The sequence below is a fragment of the Bombus pyrosoma genome, linkage group LG6, assembly GCF_014825855.1.
Source record: "Bombus pyrosoma isolate SC7728 linkage group LG6, ASM1482585v1, whole genome shotgun sequence".
In the NCBI taxonomy this organism is placed as follows: Eukaryota; Metazoa; Arthropoda; class Insecta; order Hymenoptera; family Apidae; genus Bombus; species Bombus pyrosoma.
Window position 1 is genome coordinate 3,006,095 of NC_057775.1, and position 23,963 is coordinate 3,030,057.

A 23,963-nucleotide genomic window follows, 5' to 3' on the forward strand; every position below is an offset into this window, starting at 1 on the left:
GGACAAATCACAGAAGTGATAAATATCTCTGCCACAACATACAATCGACTAAATCCACATTTCATTGTTGCCATAAGCACCGTGCATAGAATCATTTATATCGTACATATGATCATAATATTCTACTACACCAAATATGTTACAAAACCATTTCAAACATGTCATAGAACACATTCTTATCATAATACACAGAATATAACTGAATATTGTAATTGCAAAATGAACTTGAAACCTCTTGATCATATATATTATGAGGAAAACCAAATTATGCTAGGTTTTGAAGATTTCATTACAGATCTATTTTATTATAGCTTATGTTCAAAACTAACAAGTGTTCTGTTACTTATGAGGTTACACAATTATAAGGTTATGAGGTATTATGAAGTTAACAATTTCGTCAAATCTTAATTTCTAGAAATTCCACTGAATGATGCAATTCGTCTTCCCCGCAAATAAAATAACCAAACTATGAAGATACCAGGAACAAAATGCGACGTTACGCAACGACTACAATGTCCTACGGAATCTAATCGGGAAGTATAGGCCTTTAAGCTCGCGACCACATTACATAAGGCAGTCACTTTCGGCTGCTGTCAGTCTGGCTGTGTAAAAGTTGCGGAACTGTAGCCGAAGACAAAATAAATCGTTCGAACGAAGGGTGAATCTGACGGAAAGTGGCATAATACGGGTAGGTATTTAGATTAGATTGCTATGTCAAACATACGGTTAGAAGTTACCCGGAAAATACGCATTCCGATATTTCGTTAACCGAATCAGTACAGCTGCCTTTCGCTATATTTAATTGCACGTTAAACAAATTTGTACCTTAAAATTTGTACTTTAAGAACTGACAATCAGTATAAACTACTGAGATAGTCGGGTATTTTGTAACTATATACCATACATCGACGAACGAAAAATTTTCGAGAAATAAGTAGACGCCATCATATCTTCATTTTTATTCCAATCGGAACCAAACAGAAAATATGTCTGTTCTATTTAAATTCACGACTAGGTGAAGTGGCACTCGATCTTACTTTAGAAGCGCAAGATCGCGGTCTTATGGTTTCCAAGATTACCATGAGTTACTCATAGCCCGACGAAATCGAAAGGAAAATCATTCATGGTCTAAAGGAAAGAAAAAGAAGAAAGCGAACGTCAATATCAACATTTCGAGAAGAAATGTTGAATAAGCATTACGAAATGAGGAAGAAGAAAGGCGAACAGGATCGCGCTTCCGTATTTCCCTCCCATGGAACCTCCATCGAATTAAGCAATAAAAGGAATGTATTACAATAGTAACAACAAGCGATGCAAAGATCTTCGGTAAATAAATCCTATCATATTTCCATCTTCGTTTCGTCGATAACAAATAGGATATATGTCTTCCCTATTTAAATTCACGACTACACCAAGTAGCGCTTGATCTTACTTTAAGAATCGCAAGAGCAAAATCTTATAATTCGAGAGGAAAATTCATACGTGCTCTAAATGATCACGGGCGAAAAAAAAGAAAGAAAGGAAGAAAAAGAACATCAGTGATAACATGTAAAAAAGAGAGGTTGGATAACCATTACGGAATGAGGAAGGAGAACAGGATCATGATTCCGTGATTTCCTTCCATGAAACCTCTATCGAATTACTGCTTACTTCACCTAGACCGCGTCACGTCGTCCCGCTTATTTCTCAGTCGCATGCAATGCAAATGTAATCGAATAATAATATAGCGTAGCCAACGCTCCCAGTGGACCGCGAAGACATTCTCGTAAATAAAACGGTTGCGTTTATTCCAAGGAAATGTAGGAGTAAAGTGATCGCCGCTACTCTATGAAGAATCTAGAACAGGAGCGCGTTCGCTTGGGATCTACTCCCGAGAGAGCAACTGCGGCTTCTTTAAAAACAACGCGTCGATACAATTCCCAAAACGCACGACCCGATAATACTCATCCATCCTATGTTGCCAACACCGTGATGCACATATCATGGAACTTTCATTGTGAAGCTCAAATTAAACATTTGAATCAGCTCGGGCAAAAGTGTCCCTTTTCTTCCAACAAGTGGAGAGTACTATTATATGATGCTTTTCTAAACTTTGAGCTTAAATATTTCTTACGAGGTTTATTTAAGAATTAGTGAAGGTTACCAATAGTGGAAGGACGTGGATTTTGTCAGTGAAGGTCCGATTCCTTCTTTTAAATGACGAATGTACAAATCATCTCGCTCGTACCATAGGAGAAATTTCTGCCTTAGTGAGATACCTTTACCATTTATTCTCATAGCCATTTTTGCAGTTTTAACTACGTTTCTCGAAACTCTGCACATCCTTTTAGAGAAGCGTCCTTTGAAGTACGCACAGTTGTCATTCACGCAACATGAGCCCTATCGCTTATTTAAAATTTAATTAAGCTATTATATCCATGAGCAGTATATAACCATATCGTAAGTCTACATAAACATTTTTCATCTATATTCCAGATATGTCACATTACTATGAATATTATTATAAGTATGTCAGAAGTCACATAAATAGAAAAACTTTACTTACGTTACAAACAAATAGAATTACTTAATCAAACAATCTCGTATTTCTTTTAAATCCGAAGTCGAATTTTTCACGTGAAAATTTTTCTTTTCCAAATTGATAATCCGATCCATTCGATCGAACTAGGATATTAGAAAGCTGAACGTGAAAGATTATACATCTGGCAACAGTTGATAAATGAAACAATACGCAGAGAGACTAAGAATAAGATTTAGGCCTATGAGTTATCAGAGTGGGAATTTATCGAAAAATTCTAGACAACGTTGAAAATCGCAAATATTTGTGGGTCGCTCCTCGTTTCGAGTGGGAATACCTGGATCGTGGAAACGGATAAAACGAATCGTCGATACGAATTCGTTGCAGCGTGTCGGATACCTGTAGGAATGTATACGTGAAATGTAAAGTGAAAATTTGGACAGAAAATAAGTTAGTAAAAGATTACGGCTGAAGAGAACAACGAGAACTGCCATTTCAATCTTTTAGTAGGGTTTGATACGTGATAAATAATGACGACTGCTTGTGACACCGACATATTGCAAGCTGGATCAAACATACTTCGGTGGAAGCTCTACAATTTCTGTCGTTAATCAGGCACGAGTGATTAAAAGTAGATTAATTGAAAAACGCAGACAGAATAAGAAAGGATTCGTGTACGATCTGTTTACATCTGCAACTATCTTTAACTCATTTTCAGTTCAGACTTATCCCTGTTAATCACCACGACAATGTAGGTTTTAATACGAATGGTTAGTTAAATGTGACAGTATGGAGATACTTCATGAGGGATATTAATTTGAAAAAGAATTTATAACAGATATTCCCATATTTCCGTGCGTGCTTTAGGCTTTTTATATTTTAATCCCTTTAAAGAATTGTTTTACTGGTTTTTAATATGAGAATAATACGATGCATTATCAATGGATGTTGTACAATAATCATCGTAAGTTTTACGCTGTATTAGTTACAAATAAATTCCTAATTCATAATTGGTGATACTAAGAATATCAACAATAGTTCATGGAATTTGCACGAGTGATTACATGGCGTTTAGCATAATCTATATGTATGCAAATTACCTATATTAGTTTAACGAAAAGTTTCTCGACTTTGAAAGACCAGACATAGAGAAAACAAGACTTGTATAACTTAGTCCACAAACTTTTCGACTAGATTGATATATGTTTCTTCATAAAAATCATATGAAACATCACAAAATTTTATACAAAGATTTTATAGATTAAATCCAGTAACAACGATTTCGATTCCTGTACGATAAACTATACCTGCTGCTGGTATAAAAATTCCAGGGCGAATCTTCCTTAACAACGTATGCAAAGATATAATAATAATACACCCAATTTTGAGAAAGATGAGTAGTCAGCATAATTTTAAAAGAAAGTAGGCAGGTATAGGTATTAAAAGACTATACATATGTATAACAAACGTTTGTATAGATAGTTCCATTTATAGCGTGATCCAAAATATTTCAGTGGCATCAAAAGCCACTCAGTATCGTCTTTATATAATTTACCTCGGAACGTGTTATCTCATTGACCTTACAGACATCGGATTGAAACCTGCTTACCCATTCCAACAAATGTTTCTGCAAACAGTTAGCCTTCTACTTCAAAACAGCAAATCTCAAGAAGTCATTGATAGCAAATCCGAAATTCTGAAAAGCTCGACGACGAGGTACGATATCGCGGGGAACAGCGATCCTCATATACGTGGGATCAGTGCTTTTAGCAAGATTAAGCGTCATTTAGCGCGTACACATTAATTCGAAAATTAATTAACGAAGTAATCGGCATCGGTGTATATGAACGTCATTTATCGAACGTTGTTGCACTAAAACGAGCGTATGTTTCGAGCTTAGTCACGCATGTCAAAGAGAAACACATGATCACCGCGTTTCGAACGGAGACGTCGTAACTTGACCGAACAGAATATGTACATGCACACTCGCGATTCACAATACAAACTTTATTAAGCGCATCGACGTGGAAACGACCCACCCGACTGTGGATCGAGTAATTAACTGTTGCATGCCCGGAAATTGATTACAGCTGGAACCTTTGAACAGATGCTTTTCGTTATCACTGTTTTCGTTTTGTACCCCGGGATGAAGTGCCGTTACTTGTTTCTGCCGTGCTTTCTATATATTTATATAAATATATTGAATGATAATTTAATTGCTAATTTAATTTAATGTAATGGTTGTTTAAGCTATATACGTATAACATGACATACACATATATGAACAATATATATCTAAATTTTTTCGAAGAAATATTTAACGCTAGCAAATGATTATAGCAAATGATATACTTAACAAATTACTTCGCACGAGAACAAACGCAGCCAATCGTTGCTTCCACTCGAGCAACGAACCACTTATTATGAATTATAATTTTCGTGTATATAATTACGAAAATATCACGTCACGAGTACTTTATACGCAGGAACATTTGTTAAAATTCATCCGTTGGCGTATGTAAATTATTTACGTTTACGCATGCTCGGACAGGATGATTACACGATTTGTAGTACCCTGAGATATTATTTACAAACGTCGATATCGTTTGAACATCAATCGAGAGCAGTTTGATAGAAATAATATTTGACGGATCCATGATCTTATTTGTGTTGTGGCATTATTATTTGCGCTTATTATTATGGCGTCCTTTTAATTTTTTCATATCAAATTATTCTTACATTAAAAATCTTGCAATTAAAGTTTCAGAGTTAAAGTACAACGTTATGACCAAAAACCACTGATCAAGTTTAATACAAGACATATATACTATTCTAATCCAATAACTGAAGACAAAGCTAAATGACACTAAGTTCCTAAAATACGATTATGTCACAGAAATACATCAAACTTATAACAATAGCAAAACCCTCGTAAAAGCAAGATAACTAATATAGATTCAGGCAAGTTAGTATCCCAATTCTAATGGAAACCATTCTGGGAACAAATCTGGATTCTCGAAAGTTAATCTATGAAACAATCTTAGAATTCGTGTAATATCGTATACTAGAGTTATAAACTATAAAGATACCGACCCTTAATGCTTGTATCACCAGATTCTAGGAAGCCTCACTTCAGAAATTCATACTTCTAGACCATAATAACACTATTATCGAATCAATTCAATTGAATTCCTAATTCTTACATTCATAGTGAATAGCACTTGCACGCATACTTCACGAAAAGTACAGAACATCACTCAAATAAACGTAGAAATAATTTCACGCTGTCTCAGATTTGAAAAACTCGAGCTCGATTTATCAATTAGTCACTGATCACAAAATAATAATCTTGGTTGAAAACAAGTAAACTGATTAAAGAATAATAATTTTGATTAAGAACAAATTATATACATTTTAATATTGAAATATATACATTTAATATTGCAATATTTAATATGAAGAAATCATTATATCAATGCGTTAATATAAGCACAAGAAAAATCGAAGCTATTCAATCCTATACTGATTCAATTTTCCTTCAGCATTAACGAAGACAACTGATAAGAACGGTCGAAACAAAGTACAAGATCGTTCCATGCGGTTAGGCTGCTCGATACGCCGATCAAAATTTAATGCATTATTTTCTCTGGACGCGTTGAAATATCGACGTTCGCCATTGCGCACGATCAACGAGGAAGATCGAACTGAAAATATGAACATGGACCGATCGAGGTAGCCGTCAGCAGGCGGCACGCATGCATGTATCGTACAGGCCTACTAATTGAAGTAGCATGGTGCTCGTCACGCGAGCGAAAGCCGACCGATCGTTTCGCCTCCAGCTGGAACTTTTCCCCGAGGGAACGCTTGATACGAGAAACGTTCGAACGGTAACGAAGAGGGCAATTACAAGTAATTGGGAATAGGTAAGTGGACCACGTGACGTCCTTATTTTCAAAAGAGCACGGCTTATTTCCCGCGCGCGACACCACCGTCCGCAGAAGGCCAAGCATGCAACACGATAGCAAGGGAGAATTAGTTTAGCTCTGGCGATGTTAACGAGCCAGTCTCTCTACATGTATTTTTTCGTGAAAATATAGTGCGTTCGCTGATCTCGTTTCTTTGTTGTGCTCCTTGTTCACATACAAAATATTTTTAAAGAGAAGGAGGACATAAAAGTGAAACGTAGTAGATATATTTAGGTATAGGCTACTTATGTCATAAGCATCGGAACAGTTTGGTCGATTTGTAGTAACGGTATTTGAAAGTAGACAAAATATATGAATTAATGACGATCAAATATTTAATATTATGTATATATAAGGAATTATATATAAGAAATATATAAGAATATATAATTTTCATAGGAACAGCGTTTACTCTCTTTTTATGAAATTAGCAAAATATAAATTACCTAGTCAGGAAGCGTAGAATAGAAATAATATATTTTACTATTTATTGTATATATATACCGCTATATACAATATTAACTATCACTACTTCCATTAATATCAGAAGCCTTTCTATCATTTTAGAAATACCTTTTGAATTTCATTCGGGATTCACAAATTAAAGAATTTGGAAATAAAGAGCTTGTCAAGTATAATAGAATAGTCCTGCAACGCGGCTTCGCGATAATGCAACTTAACGCTGCCTATAATTTTATCGCTGTAATTACTGTAACATTTACTCGATCAAATTTGATATCCCGCGACTACTTGTTGGAATCTCATTTTCCAAGGCTGAATATTTCATACTCGAAGGTCATTAATGGTCCTGTCTTCATTACCTTGAGTTTCAAAAACCTCGAAACAATTTTGCAACCAAGAGCTTCTCCTCTGTAATAGAGAATTCCACCCGACAATGATTTCAACGTCGCTCTGGTAATTTCAGGACACTCTTTTGAATAATGAACCACGAAGAAATCGAGCATTGTTGCAATGCGACTCTTCCTTTCACTGATGGAATTCAAGATCGGCCTCTGGTTCGATTCAATTTGAAAAGTACCGTCGTGTACTTCCTAAAACAAATCGAAAATCGTATTTACGAAATGGAATCCGCGAAGTTTCCGATGATATCACCGACACGTGTCCAGAACCACCGGAATTCTTGGTATAGTTGGAGGTTTGTATCCGTCTTGAAAGAGACGAATCGATGCGACGCTTTGCCGCCACACAGCCGATCTACCACTTATCCGAACTATCCAACGCAACTCGGCCGTTACGAGAAACAATCGGTACACGTCCAACTTCCGATCGCGATGGCAGATACAATTTCACTCTAATCTCGAAAGCAAAGCGTAGTGGCGACCCAATGGTAATGTCGTTTAACGTTACGAAAGGAGATAGATGTAGAGAAACACAGGAGAGGATGGAGCTAGTTGTCACCAGAAATTCGTTGACATAGGTCACATTATTTGTTGTTAAATTTTAGTTTACGAAAATCGGAGGTTGTCGTTGAGACATTAAATGTGTCTATCGTTTCAATATTTCAAAGATGATTCTAACAGGATGAGACAAGTTTTATAAGAAGAAGAATTCGTTGCTAAACTGCGGATGTCTACTTTCGTTTATAGAAAATGTTAATGTAAATGATATATAAAGATCACAGGAGAAAGATATGATGTCATATTTTTCATATGAGAGCAATTTAAAAATTTAATACATTGTTCGATCAATTACACATTACCAAAACTATCTTTTTATTAAATTTGATTATGAGATTCTTTTGTAAGATATTTACCTCAGAAGTATTGATTTCTCTTAAAAATATTGCTTGTCATATTTTGATATGTATTAGATATGTATTAGATATGTACGAGCATCAGTTTCTTTCACAAAACTTTATGGATCTTTTATCTATTGCTGAGAGGCTTATATCTTTCAACCGAATAAATTGTTTCCTTTTTTAAATATGCAATATGCTGTTATATTAAAGTGCGTCTTTTTAATTATTAAGTAACATTAAAAATCAACGAACTTGTGCTTATCATATTTTTCTCCAATAAGCTTATCGTTTACATGTTTCAAAGATGGTTCTGACAGGATGAGATAAGTAGAAGGAAAATTGTTGAGTTGAAGTTTCGTCAGTGATGCGTGCATCCAGTAGAATCTTCAATTTTAATCACTCTTCAGAAAGCACGAAACGCATCGAAACATAACCGTAAAAGATGACATTTTCGAGTTCTATGGCTAATATTGATCTTATACTTGATCTCATGCCAGGACAATATTAAACGGCTCGATTAAAATTGATCGCTGCAACGAATATTCGCGATGAATATTCGTTGAAACGTTCGATGACGGATAAAATTACGATACGTTTAAAGCTAGTGTATTTTTGTAGAAAAATAAGTATGTACAGATCTAAATAATTTCAATAAAAGGATCGTTCGATTTTAAACAACCAGCTAATGTCTCAAATATTATAGCATAACCGCAAAAGGAATTGACAAGATTGAGAAAAGATGGAACAAGCTCAGCATCGACAACTTTTAATAGAATATTTTCTGTTCTATCTATTGGATGATATTACGAGTATCTGAACAATACGAGTGTTGATAGCTCTGGATATATTTTGGAGAGAAAAGAAATATTTACAGAAAGATCTCTAAACGTTCAAATCTTTTCAAACATACATACAGTATCACTAATAATACAAATTAAGGAATTCGTAACGAAATTATTAAATGGCAAAACCAACATTATAAAAGGTGTCACAATAGAAAATTTCATTGAAAATCTTTATTAGGAATATTATTATATATCAAAGATATTAATATACTTAACAACTGCTTTATTTTTTTATTTCACTATATCATTCTTTTAAATAAAAATATGCTTTTTCAGGACACCCAATATAATACTTTGTTTCATTCTTACTTTCCAAAAGAATATAATATACACACCCAGCTATTATTTCGCAAGACAAAGACTTTCCGACTAATTTTTAAATCTATCGCTTAAAATTATCTCTAATCGTTTAAATACATAACATTCACTACGGATGATAGAAGAGGAGACAGAAACAGAATACACCTAAATGGTAAATACAACGAAAGAAATATAATTCGAAATTAAATTCTTGGATAAAAAAAGCTCGTACCAGTGTTACTAATGCTAGACATCACGTGTAAGGAATAAAATCACAACTCATACGATCTCTTTCACACGGCGATATACGTATCGCGATACGTACATGTATAATGTCATACACGTATCGCATACGTGTGTCGCCATGTGAAGAAAGGCTAAGGATTTTTATCTTTCCTATTTACGCCCTGTCTGGTCGCTAAAGACTGGAAGAGGGGAAACTACCGAACAATCGATTACTCGCTACGCTTGGATACTGGGCGGAAACAACCGAACATTATTCGCATGTTTTTCCTTTCGGCACTTTGCATAATAATTTCCGTGTGTATAGTGTATACTCAATCAGAGTAGATAGCAGTAACACTTACGGGAACCGATATACGAACCACTGGCAGTTTATTCGACATTTTCTATGACTGTTGCTCCTAGCTGGCACACTCAGAGCTGCATCCATATAAAAGAAAAAAAATCAATTACCGTTGTTTTCGCTGGTGAAATTTAATCTCTTGGCTAGTTAGTTTTTACAATTGTTCGACTACGGCGCAGTCGTTAGTAACATCGAAACATTAAAACGACGAGCAACTTATTTGTTTCGAAGTTGAGAATATATATCTGTACTTGAGAGCTTCAAATTAGAATTAGTTCATCTCCTTCGGAATTAAGTTACATACGTCACCTATCTTACCGCTCGTCTTTTATTTCGTTCCTTATTTCGTTCTTTATTTTGTTCTTTGTTTCGTTCTTTATTTCGTTCTTTATTTCGTTCTGTATTTCGTTCTTCCTCACAAATTGTTTTATTAAAAATAGAAAAGATTTAGTGGTGTTAATTTTTTTAAATGCGATATTACCTTGTCAAACATCGTCTGGTTACATATCCAAAAAGATAGATTTGGAAAATTTCATTTTAAAAGCTTATTTAGCGAAGAGAGCTTTTAATTCTATGGAGATTGCGGTCCTAAAAATTCCATTGCAGGTCTGGGTATATCTGAGAAATATAATAACTTTAATCCATATTGCAGTACTAATTTTTGCATAAAAATTGTCCGCATGCAAGAAAAGTATTTAATTTTATTAAATTAAACAAATTATTCGTCCTTTCTTTGCTCTTTACTTTCTTCCATATTTTCTTTCGTTGTCAGATATATTTCAGGTACAGATATATTTCTCTAATTTTCTACCGATCACATCAAATTTACGTAAAATAGACGTAAAATTCTTCAAATGATGTTTTATTAACTTACGTTAAGAATTACAAGATTACTCTTGTGTAAATAGAAATCTATATTAGATTACATGTATAAATGATTCTCTATAAAATGATTTTCTCCAATAAATAAGCAGAAAATAAGATCTATTCAATTCAAAATGAATAATTTTTATATTAAAAGTAGGATACTTTTTGTGAATAAATTAATTACTAGTTATCAATGATAACTAGTTGTTGTTGATATTATAAATGAAATATTAACTCGTCTTTACGAGTTCATAATATAAAGAAAAACAATCTTACTCAGGTATACTCTGTACAATGAAGAGAAACCTACCATGTGATTGCGAACTTTCATTATAATGACTGATTATCACTACTGCCGTAGAAATCACCTACATTAACGCTACTATCTACATCAAGAGAACTAGCATTCATAATGTCATAATAACTCTGCAACTATACTCAAAAAGTAAAAATATTTAAGCTGTTCAATGTATGTTTCAATGTATGTTCAATGTATGAAGACAGACTTAAAATCCAATAGGATGTCGCAATCATTGCCTGCAATTTTTTAACAATGTATTATAATACATTCATAGCGGATATGAAAAAAGTAAATGTAAAAATCATCATGAGACGTATTATCCTATCAATCTCTGAAGAGTTAACAAATTTATTGCGTGTATTATATTATATGTCTATGATCTTCTAACACACAATAATAAAAATGTAAAATGTATGTACAAAGTTTTAAATTGTGAACGTAAATTTCGTATAAAAATTATTTTCCAACATATACATAGCACATATAGGCAAGGAAAATCCGATTAGTGACGAATATGTATATTCAACATGAAATTTAGAAAAGATACTTTCACGATAATTTACGTAAAACGTATACATAAAATTTGCCAATAAGAAGATAAATATTTTATAAAAATAATTTGTTAGTTAGCAGACATATAGCATAGATAATAAAGATCGACTCAATGACCGTGATAATTCTAAAAAGCGATAAGTTTTATTCGGCACAGAAATGAAATTATACTCTCCCACTTAAACACCGGCCATTAAGCGTTCGTTTGCCGTGGTGAATGAAATCTCGCTTTAAAACGCGTGCTAACGATTGATATTTCTAATTTCCGGCCGATATTCCCCGATCCAGGTATCGCGCTAATGGAGAGTGAGCTTTTAAGTCCCTTATTCCCGTCGATAAATCTATCATCTGGCAAATTTCGTCGACGAAAAAAACAACCGTCGACACGCGGTCGACGCTACAACGATGATAAAGCTGCATAGTTATCGCGATTACAGCCAACAATCCTCCTGTCGTTTCTATGGGTTTGTCCCCTTGGAGCATGTGCGAGAGCACGTAGTCGTCGACGTTATATCGACGACATGAGCGTGTCGAAATCGTTTGGCTGCTCGATACAACGAGCACGGAAATTCGTTTGAAATTTAAATCACGCGGCTAACATGCAAATCGAGGATGCCATTAAGAAGCGATACGTCGCGCGTCGCGGTGACGATTTGTAATGGCGTGGCAAGTCGAAATCTCGTTCCATCAAAGTCAAAGACTGGTAGATTACTTTGCAATTTCCCGAGTTCTTAAATCGGGGATTTTAACGACGATAAAAAACAGATTTATTTAGCTTGGTGCATAAAAATGTAAAATCGAGCGGAATATAAAATTTTGGATAAATTCTAATTTTTAGAAATTATTACAGTTATGAAAAACGACGTAATCGTGATTAGCTTATAGTTTGGAGTTATAGTTTGGAGTTATGAAAAACCATTTTTTTTTTTTTTTTAATATATAAAATCTTTAGAAGTTAAAAGTTTTGAAGACGTATTAATTTGTTGATAACACGTAACTGAAATTCCCAAGTAATAAGTAATCAGAGAATAAAATTTTCCAAAGTTTTACAAAAGACTTCTCAATGGATGCCCTAATTTTACACTATTCTTCGAAAAGTATTTTGACAATTAAAACGGAAAACGGTGAATACTCGAAAAGTGTACACGTTTTAAGCGTACTAAAAGTTTTTAGAATTAAACCTTTTTATTTCTCAAGTAGTACATCTGCTATGAAAATGAGGACAATGCTAGAAGAAGAACCACAGTTTTGTAGAAAAACTGAAGTCACAATTAAGACCCGAATAAAAACCAAGCACGTACATCTTACCACGTTTTTCGCCCTTCCGTCCGTTCTCCTTGATTAGCTTTTTTAATTTTACTCGTTTCGATTTTGAAACGCTTCTACATTTGTCCCAAAAACTGTCGAGGTTATCCTTCCTTAATACCATTTTAATAATTTCTGATTTGTTCGATTTTACAATAAAATACGTACCCTATCACGAGTTTATTTAATTGAATTGTTTTTGAAATAATTTTGTAATAACCAGAGAATCCACGTGTATGCGTTTAATAAAAAATCACGTATTCCAAGTAAAGTCTGAGGTTTACCTTCTACCGCTTCTCTATCCTAAAATCTTGTTTTATAAAAAAAAAACTAAGCAAACATTGTCTCAAATACACCTAAACAAACAGAAAATTGCTGTAATTGCGTGAAAATAATCAAACTCTCCATAGTTTGTCTCCTAAATTATCTTCTAATTTTCGTACTATCAAAAATACGATCTCGTTCGGAATATAGAAAACTACTATCAATTTGAAAAAAAAATTAGCAATTGATAATCACGAAAACAATTTAAAAGCTATTGACCTAATACTGCCTAAGCAAATATTTGAAGCTTAACGACCATTCTCCATTTTCTTATCAGGAATGAAAGACATGATAATAATCCTGACCCTGACCGATATCACGTTATAAACGAATCCCATTTATTAATAAATCTAGTTATTCGCAGAACAAATACTCACCCTTGACACATGATAAAACACACCGAACTCCGTGAAACATATCATTCAATTAATCATACATCCGAGAACTTGGTATTATTTTATTATTTAAAAAATTAATATGATTAAATATATATTTAACACTATTGATAAAAGTAGGTAAATGAGCTCTAACCTTGAAGCCAGTAAGGAACGTCGCGGGATCAGAGGGGGTCCGGGCCGAGGACGCCTGATTGGTGGCCCCGTAACTCAACTGATGCTGATAGTTGGAAAGGATCTTTTTGTGAGCACTGGCCTGAGCTCTATAAGCTGACACTGATAACTTCATTTCTTCGTGTTCCCGGTAAAGGGTCCGATTCTCCCGATGCTCCAACCAGGGTACATTCTCGTTCCTTCGTGGTAAACGTTAAGTCTTTTTAAGAGATCGGCACGCGCGGCCGGACAGCTACGATGAAAATCCCTCGGAAAAGGAATGAAAGCGGGTCAGCTACCGCGTTCGACTAGTTATCCGCTTTTCCTCCCTTCGATTCCAGCCGATTTTCCCGGTCTATCGTAGTTGTTTACTTTTATTTTCACGAGTTCCCTTCGTTCGATATCCTTATCTCGAACTCCGCCCACGATTTCGTTTCAATTCTTGGTAGTTTTCCCCAGGCCTCTTTCCCTTTTGTATCTGACTTCGACTGACTTCTACTAAACAGACAATCGTCGTTAAGCGGTACTCCAATCTTGTTTCTTCGCTTTGGAATTCATTGTTTCGTTAAACATCAGAATCTAAAAAGGAAGTAGCTAACTCTCGCTTTAAAAAGCTTGTAATACGGGCGTATGATACAAAGAGGCTTTACGGGGATAATTCGTCGAGAAATTTTCTTCCCTTTCGATGATCGTGGGATTTATATCTTCTTAACGGATCGGTCGTTACGAATTTTCTCGATGTCGCGGGAAAAAGGGTACGGAACGACGAGATGTTTCTCTCTATTCGTTTGTGGACGATGATTTCCCGCGAGAGAGGCGAATACGAGGATACGTGACTCTTCGGCTTGCCTTGTCCCTTTCGCGTGCTCTCTTCTCGCGTTTCGACGGCTACTCTCAATATATCTGTCCGATCGAATAGAATAGTTTTGCAACCGAAGACTTTCGAAGGTGAGCAGATTCAACACACCTAGCTGAACGATCGAGGAGTAAATCCTTTTAGGAACCGTATGAAGGATTAAACATCTTACAATGGAAGAAAGGGTATCGATCGTAGGAATAATCCTTCTTTCGTTTACCAGTCCACGTTCGTTTTCTTACTCAGTTACGAACAGTTTAACGTTCCTCCCAAGCTGTCGTAAATTCACCGTTTCGCCAAGAACAAACTCACTCCCCGCTGGACTTTTTCTAATTGAAGCTTCCCTCCATCAGGATTCCCTGTAGCGTAAACAGACCGATTATCCACGGTCTAATTTCAAATCTTCTAAACTCTTTCAACGATCAACGTCTCATATTCTATATAATGTTCTACCGATAATATGAGCAACATACATCGAAGGCAGATCGCGTATTAATTTCTCGTCATCTATTCACATGGAACATCTCCATCTTCGACGAAGGAACTAAACACCCTTGGATTTCTCGTCTCTCTATCAAAAATTAGAATTTCATTAATTCACTAACAACGATTATAAGTCATAGGAATAACGAACATTTGTAATATCGCTCGATTATTCGCCCCTTGAAAGCCTTCTTTCTACTCCTTTTTATTCGTCGTCGACTCAAGCTATAAGGCCACGTGCCGTTGTTCATTAAAAGTGGAACGCGCAGGACGCCACGAGTAAAGCGTGTTCCCACAATCAAGAGACCGTGACAAGGATATCTACGTCCCTTTGTCGTCCCCTCGTCGTGTATCTCTTCGTTCGGATGACTTCCACGTATTTTGCAGCTCTGCTCCCTTCTAGCGTCCTGTGTGATCGATTCTATTCCAGCTACCGTGGCACCGAAATGCGAAAGAGATCGAGCATGATGTCCGACCAATCCTCGAAAAACCATTGGATACTTCGAGCCGGATCCTTGGGTGCAGGTGATAGAACTAGCTTTCCTCAATGATCCTTTGGTTCTCGTTCTTCTATGTTTCGATCTTGATCCTTTGATCGAACTCGACTCGCGACAATATAGTCATTTCCTTGTGATATCGCAAGATTTTCAGGATTTACTCGTTCGAACGGTTATTTCTTATTCCTCGAGGTAACGTCTCAAACACTTTCACGATGAAACGAATTATTTCTTCAAAAGTATCCGGATCTTGATCGCAACACTTTGGGTCGTTGATCACAGCACGAACAACAAAGATTCACTAATACGACTACGCTGTCTATACTCATCATAGGACAGAAGCCGTAAGAAGTAAAGGAACTTTCGATTATAGCACGAGGCCAAATATTTTTCCGGTTGATTTCAGGATACGGAAGGATCGTAGGCGATCACCTGGAAATAAGTGGAATTGTCACCATGTTGCGAAAAATCTGCTCGAACCGACGAAACACGTGTCACCATTGGTAAAGAGCCTCTCGAACTCGAAGGCTTCGCGAACCGATGAGATTCGCAGCAACGGAACATTAAGACGCGTCTGTAGCCGTAACCTATCGATTCTGACGGCCTGATTCGTCGTGATAAGACGAAGCTTTAAACCGACGAATCATTACCAAACGGACCTACTTCCGAATCGATGCTCTAATCTTCGACATTGTTGTCACGACTCCGTATAACGGGTGTAAGGGATTAACGAAAGGATTAACAAACTCGGGATCATCGAGGGGTACGATTCATGTACGAAACGAGACAGACACGTTGGCCACGTCAATTTGCTTTGCCAACAATAGACATTGGCACTCGATAGAAGATCAAAGCGTCGCGTGGTCAGTTGGAACGCGGCAAACGTCAGTGACTAACCCCGTAATCCGCTTAACCGAGGAAATTAGTCGTTTGCGGGCCGGAACGTGGACAATTGGTTCAGATTTGTTCTTCCTTACGCGGTTGTCTCGTCTATTTTTGATCGTCCGATCTTCTGTTTGTACGATCGGTTGAAACATAAACGATAGACGAGTAAATCAGTGAATAGAATTCGGTCGGACCGTTAGTAGACCGCAACGCGTTGCGTCCGTAGCTCGAGAATAACTGGATTACCGCTACCAACGACACCGTGCATCGAGACATCGACTAACCACCACGAGGTTCGGCCTGTTCGTTCTATATTCACCCTTCGCTATAACTGGATTAAATATTATCATAAACTGCGCGCGACCGGGCGAACGTGCCACCTACGCGGATTCTGCCTCGCGTGATTCTAGTCCGCGCTTTCATCGCTCGTGTTACCGTTCGGTCTCCGATTCCTTCGCAAACGAATTTCACTTGTTCGTATGATTTAGGGATGAATAACTGTAACGTCAAAGGAGACTCGAAGACGGCCATCGCTTTACTCGAATTCGGTGGTTATTGGGTTATAGTTAATTGAATTTGAAGATTGGTGTAGAAATAATTGAATAATTATATTATAAATATATGTGTATATTTGTAAAAACATAAAAGAAAGACTAAAAATATAGGATTTTTCAAATTAGGCCTTTTTCTGACAAATTGTGAGGACATAATTTACAAATGGCAATAAGAAAAATATATGTGTTATGTGAAAATTAACTCTACCTAGATGTTTCGTTATGAAATAAGTAATGAATGTTGAATCCAATGTAACATGTATAATTAAATGTGCTTTGTCACAACATCGCGGACAAATATTTTATTTTGCAATACATGTAAGAGATCGCGATTTATTATAAAATGTCTTTATTTCCCGTAACATTAAGCGTTTAACTATAAAAATATAATAAAACATTTGCAGTCAAAATTTTTACCGTATTTGCTTTCTATTTTCACTTGAGAATTATGTCCGCAATCTATCAGAAAAACCGAGAACACCCCATGATCTGAAATGCATAATATGGAAACTACAAAAATGATTCACTGACTTGTTCATTTTATTTGGATTTATCGTACTTATGGATGATAGAAAACAGTAACGCGAAAATCGAAAGATAAAACAAAGTTTTAAATGCGAAATTGAAACATATAATATAAACAAAACATTTTTAATTTAAGCAGACAATACGAAATTATCTCGCTTCTTTGAAACAAGTACAAGGTATTCAGATCCACAAATACCACTATAAATGAAAGAAACAACCACCGATCTCACTATTATCCTTTGGTTACGTCCTATATCGACCCCCAAGTCGTAATATTCATTTCGTTTCAACCCTCTGAAGACAAGAATCGAAGAAATTCTCCTTCCCGATTGTGCGCTTTCAACGAATCCGGTTCACCATTTTTATGCGACGATAAAATGGGACCTCGCAAAATCAACCTAAAAAAGTATCGTTCCAGCCTCCGGTGGAATAATTATTCTTTACGCTAAGATCCGTGAGAGGAACACAAAAGCATTGTTTGTTCAATTCCACAGTCCAAACCGCGACTCCCGATTCGTTTAACGATCACAATTATTTCCTAGGCAAGTGCCTGCTTCTCATTTGGTAGCTTGGCTGGCACTATAATGCATAAGCACACGGCGTACATGTAAATTGAAATGCGACAGGACGAGAGAAAGAGAAAGAGAAAGAGTGAAAATGAGAGGGAGGAGCAACCAGCAAGAAGCAGCGTAACCTGCTCGTCAAATACGTCGCCCATTATACGTTGACTGCATTGCTGTCTCTCTCATCACTTTCCAGCCCTTTCCCGTCTTTCCAGCGACGCTCTTACACAAATACGAGCCTGTCATTCGGCTTATCGATCATTCCAATTGGTCATTACGGAAGATCGAGAGGGACAGTGAGCACGGACCATCGAGCGGAACCACCCTTTTATTTTCCTATCGGCCTATCGTTTCACCAGCAAGGAATATTTCGCGTAAACGTTGGATATTGTTTTGTCAAATAGCATTTTTAAAAAATATGGAAGCCGTACTTCGCAAGGACTAAATTTTGGACCAAATTTGTAACTTCCAATTTTAAGATTTCCAAGACTTGAAATATCGAAACTATCGCCAAGTAATTTGTATCGTGGAAAAAAGAATAGTGATAATACTGCGAGTGCTGGTTGAGAAATTAATTTTAAAAAATGTTGAGAATTAAGTCATATATAAATTATTGATAGAGCAAAATAAAAAAAAATAACGTCACCTGCATCCCTAAGTTGAGGCGTATAATGAGAGATTTAGAATGCGACAAGAGGAATAAATGCGTTACGAACAAACTTGAAACGTAATTCGTAAAAATACGTTATATAGAAAAATCTCGTAATATAATTTTATGGAACGGGTAGAATCGTAAATCGAATTGAAAAACGAGGATATTAGTGTGCAAAATATGCATATGATCAACCGCTAAAAAATGAGGAGCCTACAAAAAAATGTGCGTAATACGTTTACTATAAACAACACGTGCATATATCTAGGTCTTTAACGTTAAGGAGTCAAAAAGACACGTTGTCGGAAGGCCAACAGCTCGGAGAATCTTTTGTCAGCACTTCTCTTTTCATTAATCCTTTTCCTTTGACTTTTATCTTATCTTCCTTTTCGCCCGTACGCGTTAGTAGAGTCACGCAAACAACGAAAAAACCACTTTGAGGATAACGAGAACTTCTCGAATCCGATATAGAGACACGAAGCAATCGAACATCGTGTTTAAGGTGATAAAAGCACCGTCGAACTAATCCAAATATAGCATTGTTCCGCTTCCTCGGTCTATTTCTCTCCGTAAGGACGAGTCGAGCCGCGGACGCCTGTATTTCTGGACGGTTCTCATAAATGAATTACGCGATTTCAAATCGGGTCGACTGGAATTGTGCAAGAAGGTCAGAGCTTTTCTCGTTAACCGAACAATCGTCATCACGCGACGAGGCTTTATTAGAACGGCATTCCTTCTTCGAGTGCTTCCTTCCGCGAAGTAAAACGAACGTCACTCGAGCGAACGGCTAATTACGTTCATTAAAAAACACGTTGTTTGCTCCGATATTCTCGAAACGAAAAGAAATACACTATGAAGTAAATCCAACACAAAGTACCTTCACCTACACTATCGGAACTTCTACTTACTTTAATCGCACAACAAACTTAGCGTTTCATTCGTGAACGAAAACGAAATCAAACACTATTGTACGCGATATCGATCTACAATTAGCGTCCAGCCGAATGGACCGCTACCAATTTCGATTAGTAAATCACTGACGAAACGACATCGATAATAAGTCGATGATTCCTTCACCTTCCAACGTGTAGAATATCTTGCGACAAACGATGTGCTTCTGATCGTTCACAGACACACAACACCCTATCCATAGTCCCTGTGGAAGAAAGGATCAGCCGATCGGCCCTTCAACGACGATCTTCAAACCGACACGACCGACCAACATATGCCAGTCATCGAAATGCAATTCGTCGTGATGATCGAACTGAAGCAAACTAAACCGAATCGATATCGAAGCATGTACGATCGCGAGTTCGATTTCTTCTTGGCAGTCAGCTGATGAACGCAGCTTCTCGATGATCAACGGCACCAGAGTCACCCACCAATAGAACTATCACCCGCGACGAGGCACGTAAAAATACCGTTACGATATCGCGTTGATACGATCGATTTAGCAATCGGCCGATCTGGAGGTATCGTCGAAGGATACCGGTCGCGTTTCCGCACGCACGTGTTACTCGGCCCCACGAAAGTCACTAGGAGGCAAGTAGCAACCCCCGCCAACCGTGGAGGACGGAGGGTGTGAGACAGGATGCCGGAACGTCTGACGATGGGAGGGATGATGGTCTGGTAGGGAGGGAGGTTGTAGTGGGAGCGTGAGAAAGAGGGGCGAAAAACGGCGAGGGGTAAAGAGTGGAGTGGTACAGAAGGACGACCCGCAGGTTTCGCGATATCATTACCACCATAGCGCGCGGGATTCCTCCCTACTTTGTTCCAGCCTGCAGAACCCCACCACGTATCCACATCTACGGATTAAAAACCGAAATCCTTCCCCTATCACCCCCGCTCTGTGTCCCGTTTACGTGGCGTTCGTGTGGTGTTCGTCGGTCGTGGGGATGCTGCGCAGTCTCTGGATCGTATATATACCGTGCAACACCGAACGGACTATCCGCGATATAGCCTGCTGCCGCTTCCTGCCCTGGCGAGGCGCTATGCGAACACGAAATGCAATTTGACCAAGGGGGAGCAGAGTGGAGCAAGAGAACCACGGTCGAGGATGGATTGTATACGTTTTTGACGGAAGTTCCTTATCGAGATGCGATGAGGATGATCCATCGGATGGTATTAACGAATCGTATTGGTACTAACGAACAGATAGCTTTTTCGACCAGATAACGTGCGATTTTCTTCTTTTTCCCTTTTTTTTTTTTTTTTTTTTTTTTTTTTTGGAAGGTAATAAGGTGAAATTGCTGTTGAAAGAAATAGAGATTCTTGTCATTATTAGTGGGCAACAATGAGACTGATCTGAACGAAGTAATTATTGCTGAATTAATTCTGTGCCGTTGATTTGCGTGGTAGATTTCTACAGAAGTTATTATTCGGACAGCTGTTTTGTACTTTGACAAAACTATGTATAAGTCTAATTACAATAAGTAATAAATTATTCATTTATATTTATTAGCGATGCATGATTATCGCAACTGTGACACGTTACCCTTCTGTTTGATTTCTAATGATTGAATGAACAATGTAGAATCTTGAGAAAAGAATATGATGCTGAAAACGGTTGATCGCATGATTCTTCGTATCTTTGTTGTACATTTCATTCATTTCTATTTTAAATATGGATCTTGAAAGTGAGATCGATAATAACGATAAAATAGTGTTTAGTAAGATCAAAAATAGAGATGTACATATATATGCGTGTATGTCTTTGTTTTTTGAACCCACAATCGTATTCCCATAAGTTTGCTGAATTTTGAATATACCATGCTCGATATCAAGATTTTTATCTAAAGAATAATTTAAAGGTGGATTAATTTCTAAATAAAAACCATTTCATTTCCAAATTCAATGAGGAATTAACCATTTGCTGGAAAATCGCTGTAATGGAGTGTACAGATTTTGCAAATGTACCGAACTTCATTTTGTTACCCGTAATAGTATAAATCTTACATACATTTTAGTTACAATTTAAACATCGATCAGCATTATTACCTTGTTTACAATAAAAACGGAGAACGGCTTTTTATGTTTCTCAATGTCATAATATATTCATGAAAATTCGATAAATATTGTAACATCAAAGTAAACAATTTAATATGGATATATTTCGATGAGTAGTAATAGATCAAAGTACAATTACAAAGAGTAACGAACATCATATGTCGCATAAAGTATGAAAAAATTGTGAATAATCATCATAATACAAGATAATCAATATAACTGGAGTAAGATATTTAACTTTCAATTGACACTTTACAAAACTTCATTTAAACTATAAAAACTTTATAATGAAACGAAATAAATAAATTTTATTTCTATACTGATACATTTACATTATTTTTTCTTTATTGCGGCATTTTAATTCGTAGTGAAAGATCGTTTAGATCTTCATTTTCGATATTTAATATCATTAATCTGCCACTTCATACAATATGCCTCACACAAATTATTACATACTTATGAACAGATAAAGTTATCACTTGTATAAAAAGCTAAATCACTGAACTTAAACAACTTGCGTTATGATGCAAATGAATGTGTAACAAACGTTTCCTGCAATTAGTTTCCATCTACTTCAATTTATTATTTCACATATTAAAAAATAATCAAAACATTTTATTAAATATAGCAATGTTAAAATATATTAAAAATACACATAGGGATACTCTTTTTACATTTTATGCGTTAAGCATCTATTCTCGCATATTCTTATGTCATTCCTTTATAAAATTTCAATTATATATCCCTCCGTTGACTTGTATGTTTAAAAAGTAATAAATAAAATATTCATTGTTATTTATTGTATTTCACCTGTATTGTTGTAGAAGACGATTTATAATTGATGCAGTAATATACATCAACAAGCCCAAGTTGTAATTTTAAGTTCAAAATGGAAAATTTGATGTTGGTATGGGCTACGGTGTTTTGCGGGAAGCAACACACAGCGTCCTCTATATTTTCTGGCTACAAATATGTTATACAAAAAAACTATCTTTTGTAATTTACAAAAATGTTCTACATGAAAACACTCTTCCAACCAGTGGTGTCATAATACGGCTGAAAAAGTACATATTGTAAAAATTCTTCAATTTCAATTCATTCTTCAATTAAAAGATGTTCTATTTTATGCCTGATTTGTAATTTCAGAGGAAAATTTAGTTTCAATTCGAATTACTACTATACTGAATCGATAACGTCGCATGCGACATAAAAATAATATGGGGTGTCAGATAAACTCTATGGATAATCTCCAAAACATAGAACACGAAACAGTATCGAGTGTCACGTCTATTGTGTATCTCGCCGATAATTTTACGTTCTGAAATGCCGACCTGGAAAAAGGTCAGTGTGTTCTTACATCCTCTATGACTTGCGACGGCAAATATTGGAATTACATATTGTATCAACTCAATCGTCGGAAGAAACAAAACACGTATAAACGTAAGGGAAGTACCTAATGAATTCATTAGTGATTCACAGAAGGATTAATTCCTATTAAAATTAGTAAACAATTAATGTTTATATGTATTTGAGATATTATTGAAAATTCATATAAGTAATACTTCTCCTAGATGTTAATAAATTTGTAATATACTTGTTTATTGGATTGATAATCTTTAAAAAAAAACAGTTAAGAGGAAGACAGATTAGACACAAGAAAATATCAAATTATTAAATGAAAGATGTGATGGAACTATATGTGATCCAAGATAATATTTCCCCACGATTTTTGTAGAAGAATTTGAACATTTTCTAAACATAACGTTATTTAAAAGGACAGATCTAACTATACAGAAATAAGTAACTGAAACAAACGCGATAAAAAATATAGCAACACTGTGTTTTGAAATGAATTCAATAAAAATCACTACAATTGATCAAAGAAAATTTTATTTTAAATATTGACGAATCACAACTTTACAAACTTAATTAAAAGTTAATGTCTTTCTAATTCGACTTCAAATACGTTAAAGAATGAAAAATTCTAATATCTAAGACTCTTTATTTATAATCAAAAACACTAGGAAGAATCGCTGTATCGTATTAGAATTCGCAAAGCTACAGAAAAC

General features: G+C 35.9%; 1 protein-coding gene across 1 annotated transcript in view; it reads right to left on the reverse strand.

The window, feature by feature from the left end:
- LOC122568303 (potassium/sodium hyperpolarization-activated cyclic nucleotide-gated channel 1) overlaps positions 1-20,398 on the reverse strand; it is a 205,895-nt gene extending 185,497 nt beyond the window's left edge. The window contains exons 1-2 of the mRNA XM_043727906.1: positions 19,966-20,398; positions 13,854-16,138 (exon numbers count right to left, since the gene is read on the reverse strand). Coding sequence (XP_043583841.1) covers positions 13,854-14,006 — 153 coding nt within the window. The 5' untranslated portion in view covers positions 14,007-16,138; positions 19,966-20,398. The remainder of the gene's footprint in view (positions 1-13,853; positions 16,139-19,965) is intronic.
- Positions 20,399-23,963: the final 3,565 nt, after the last annotated feature.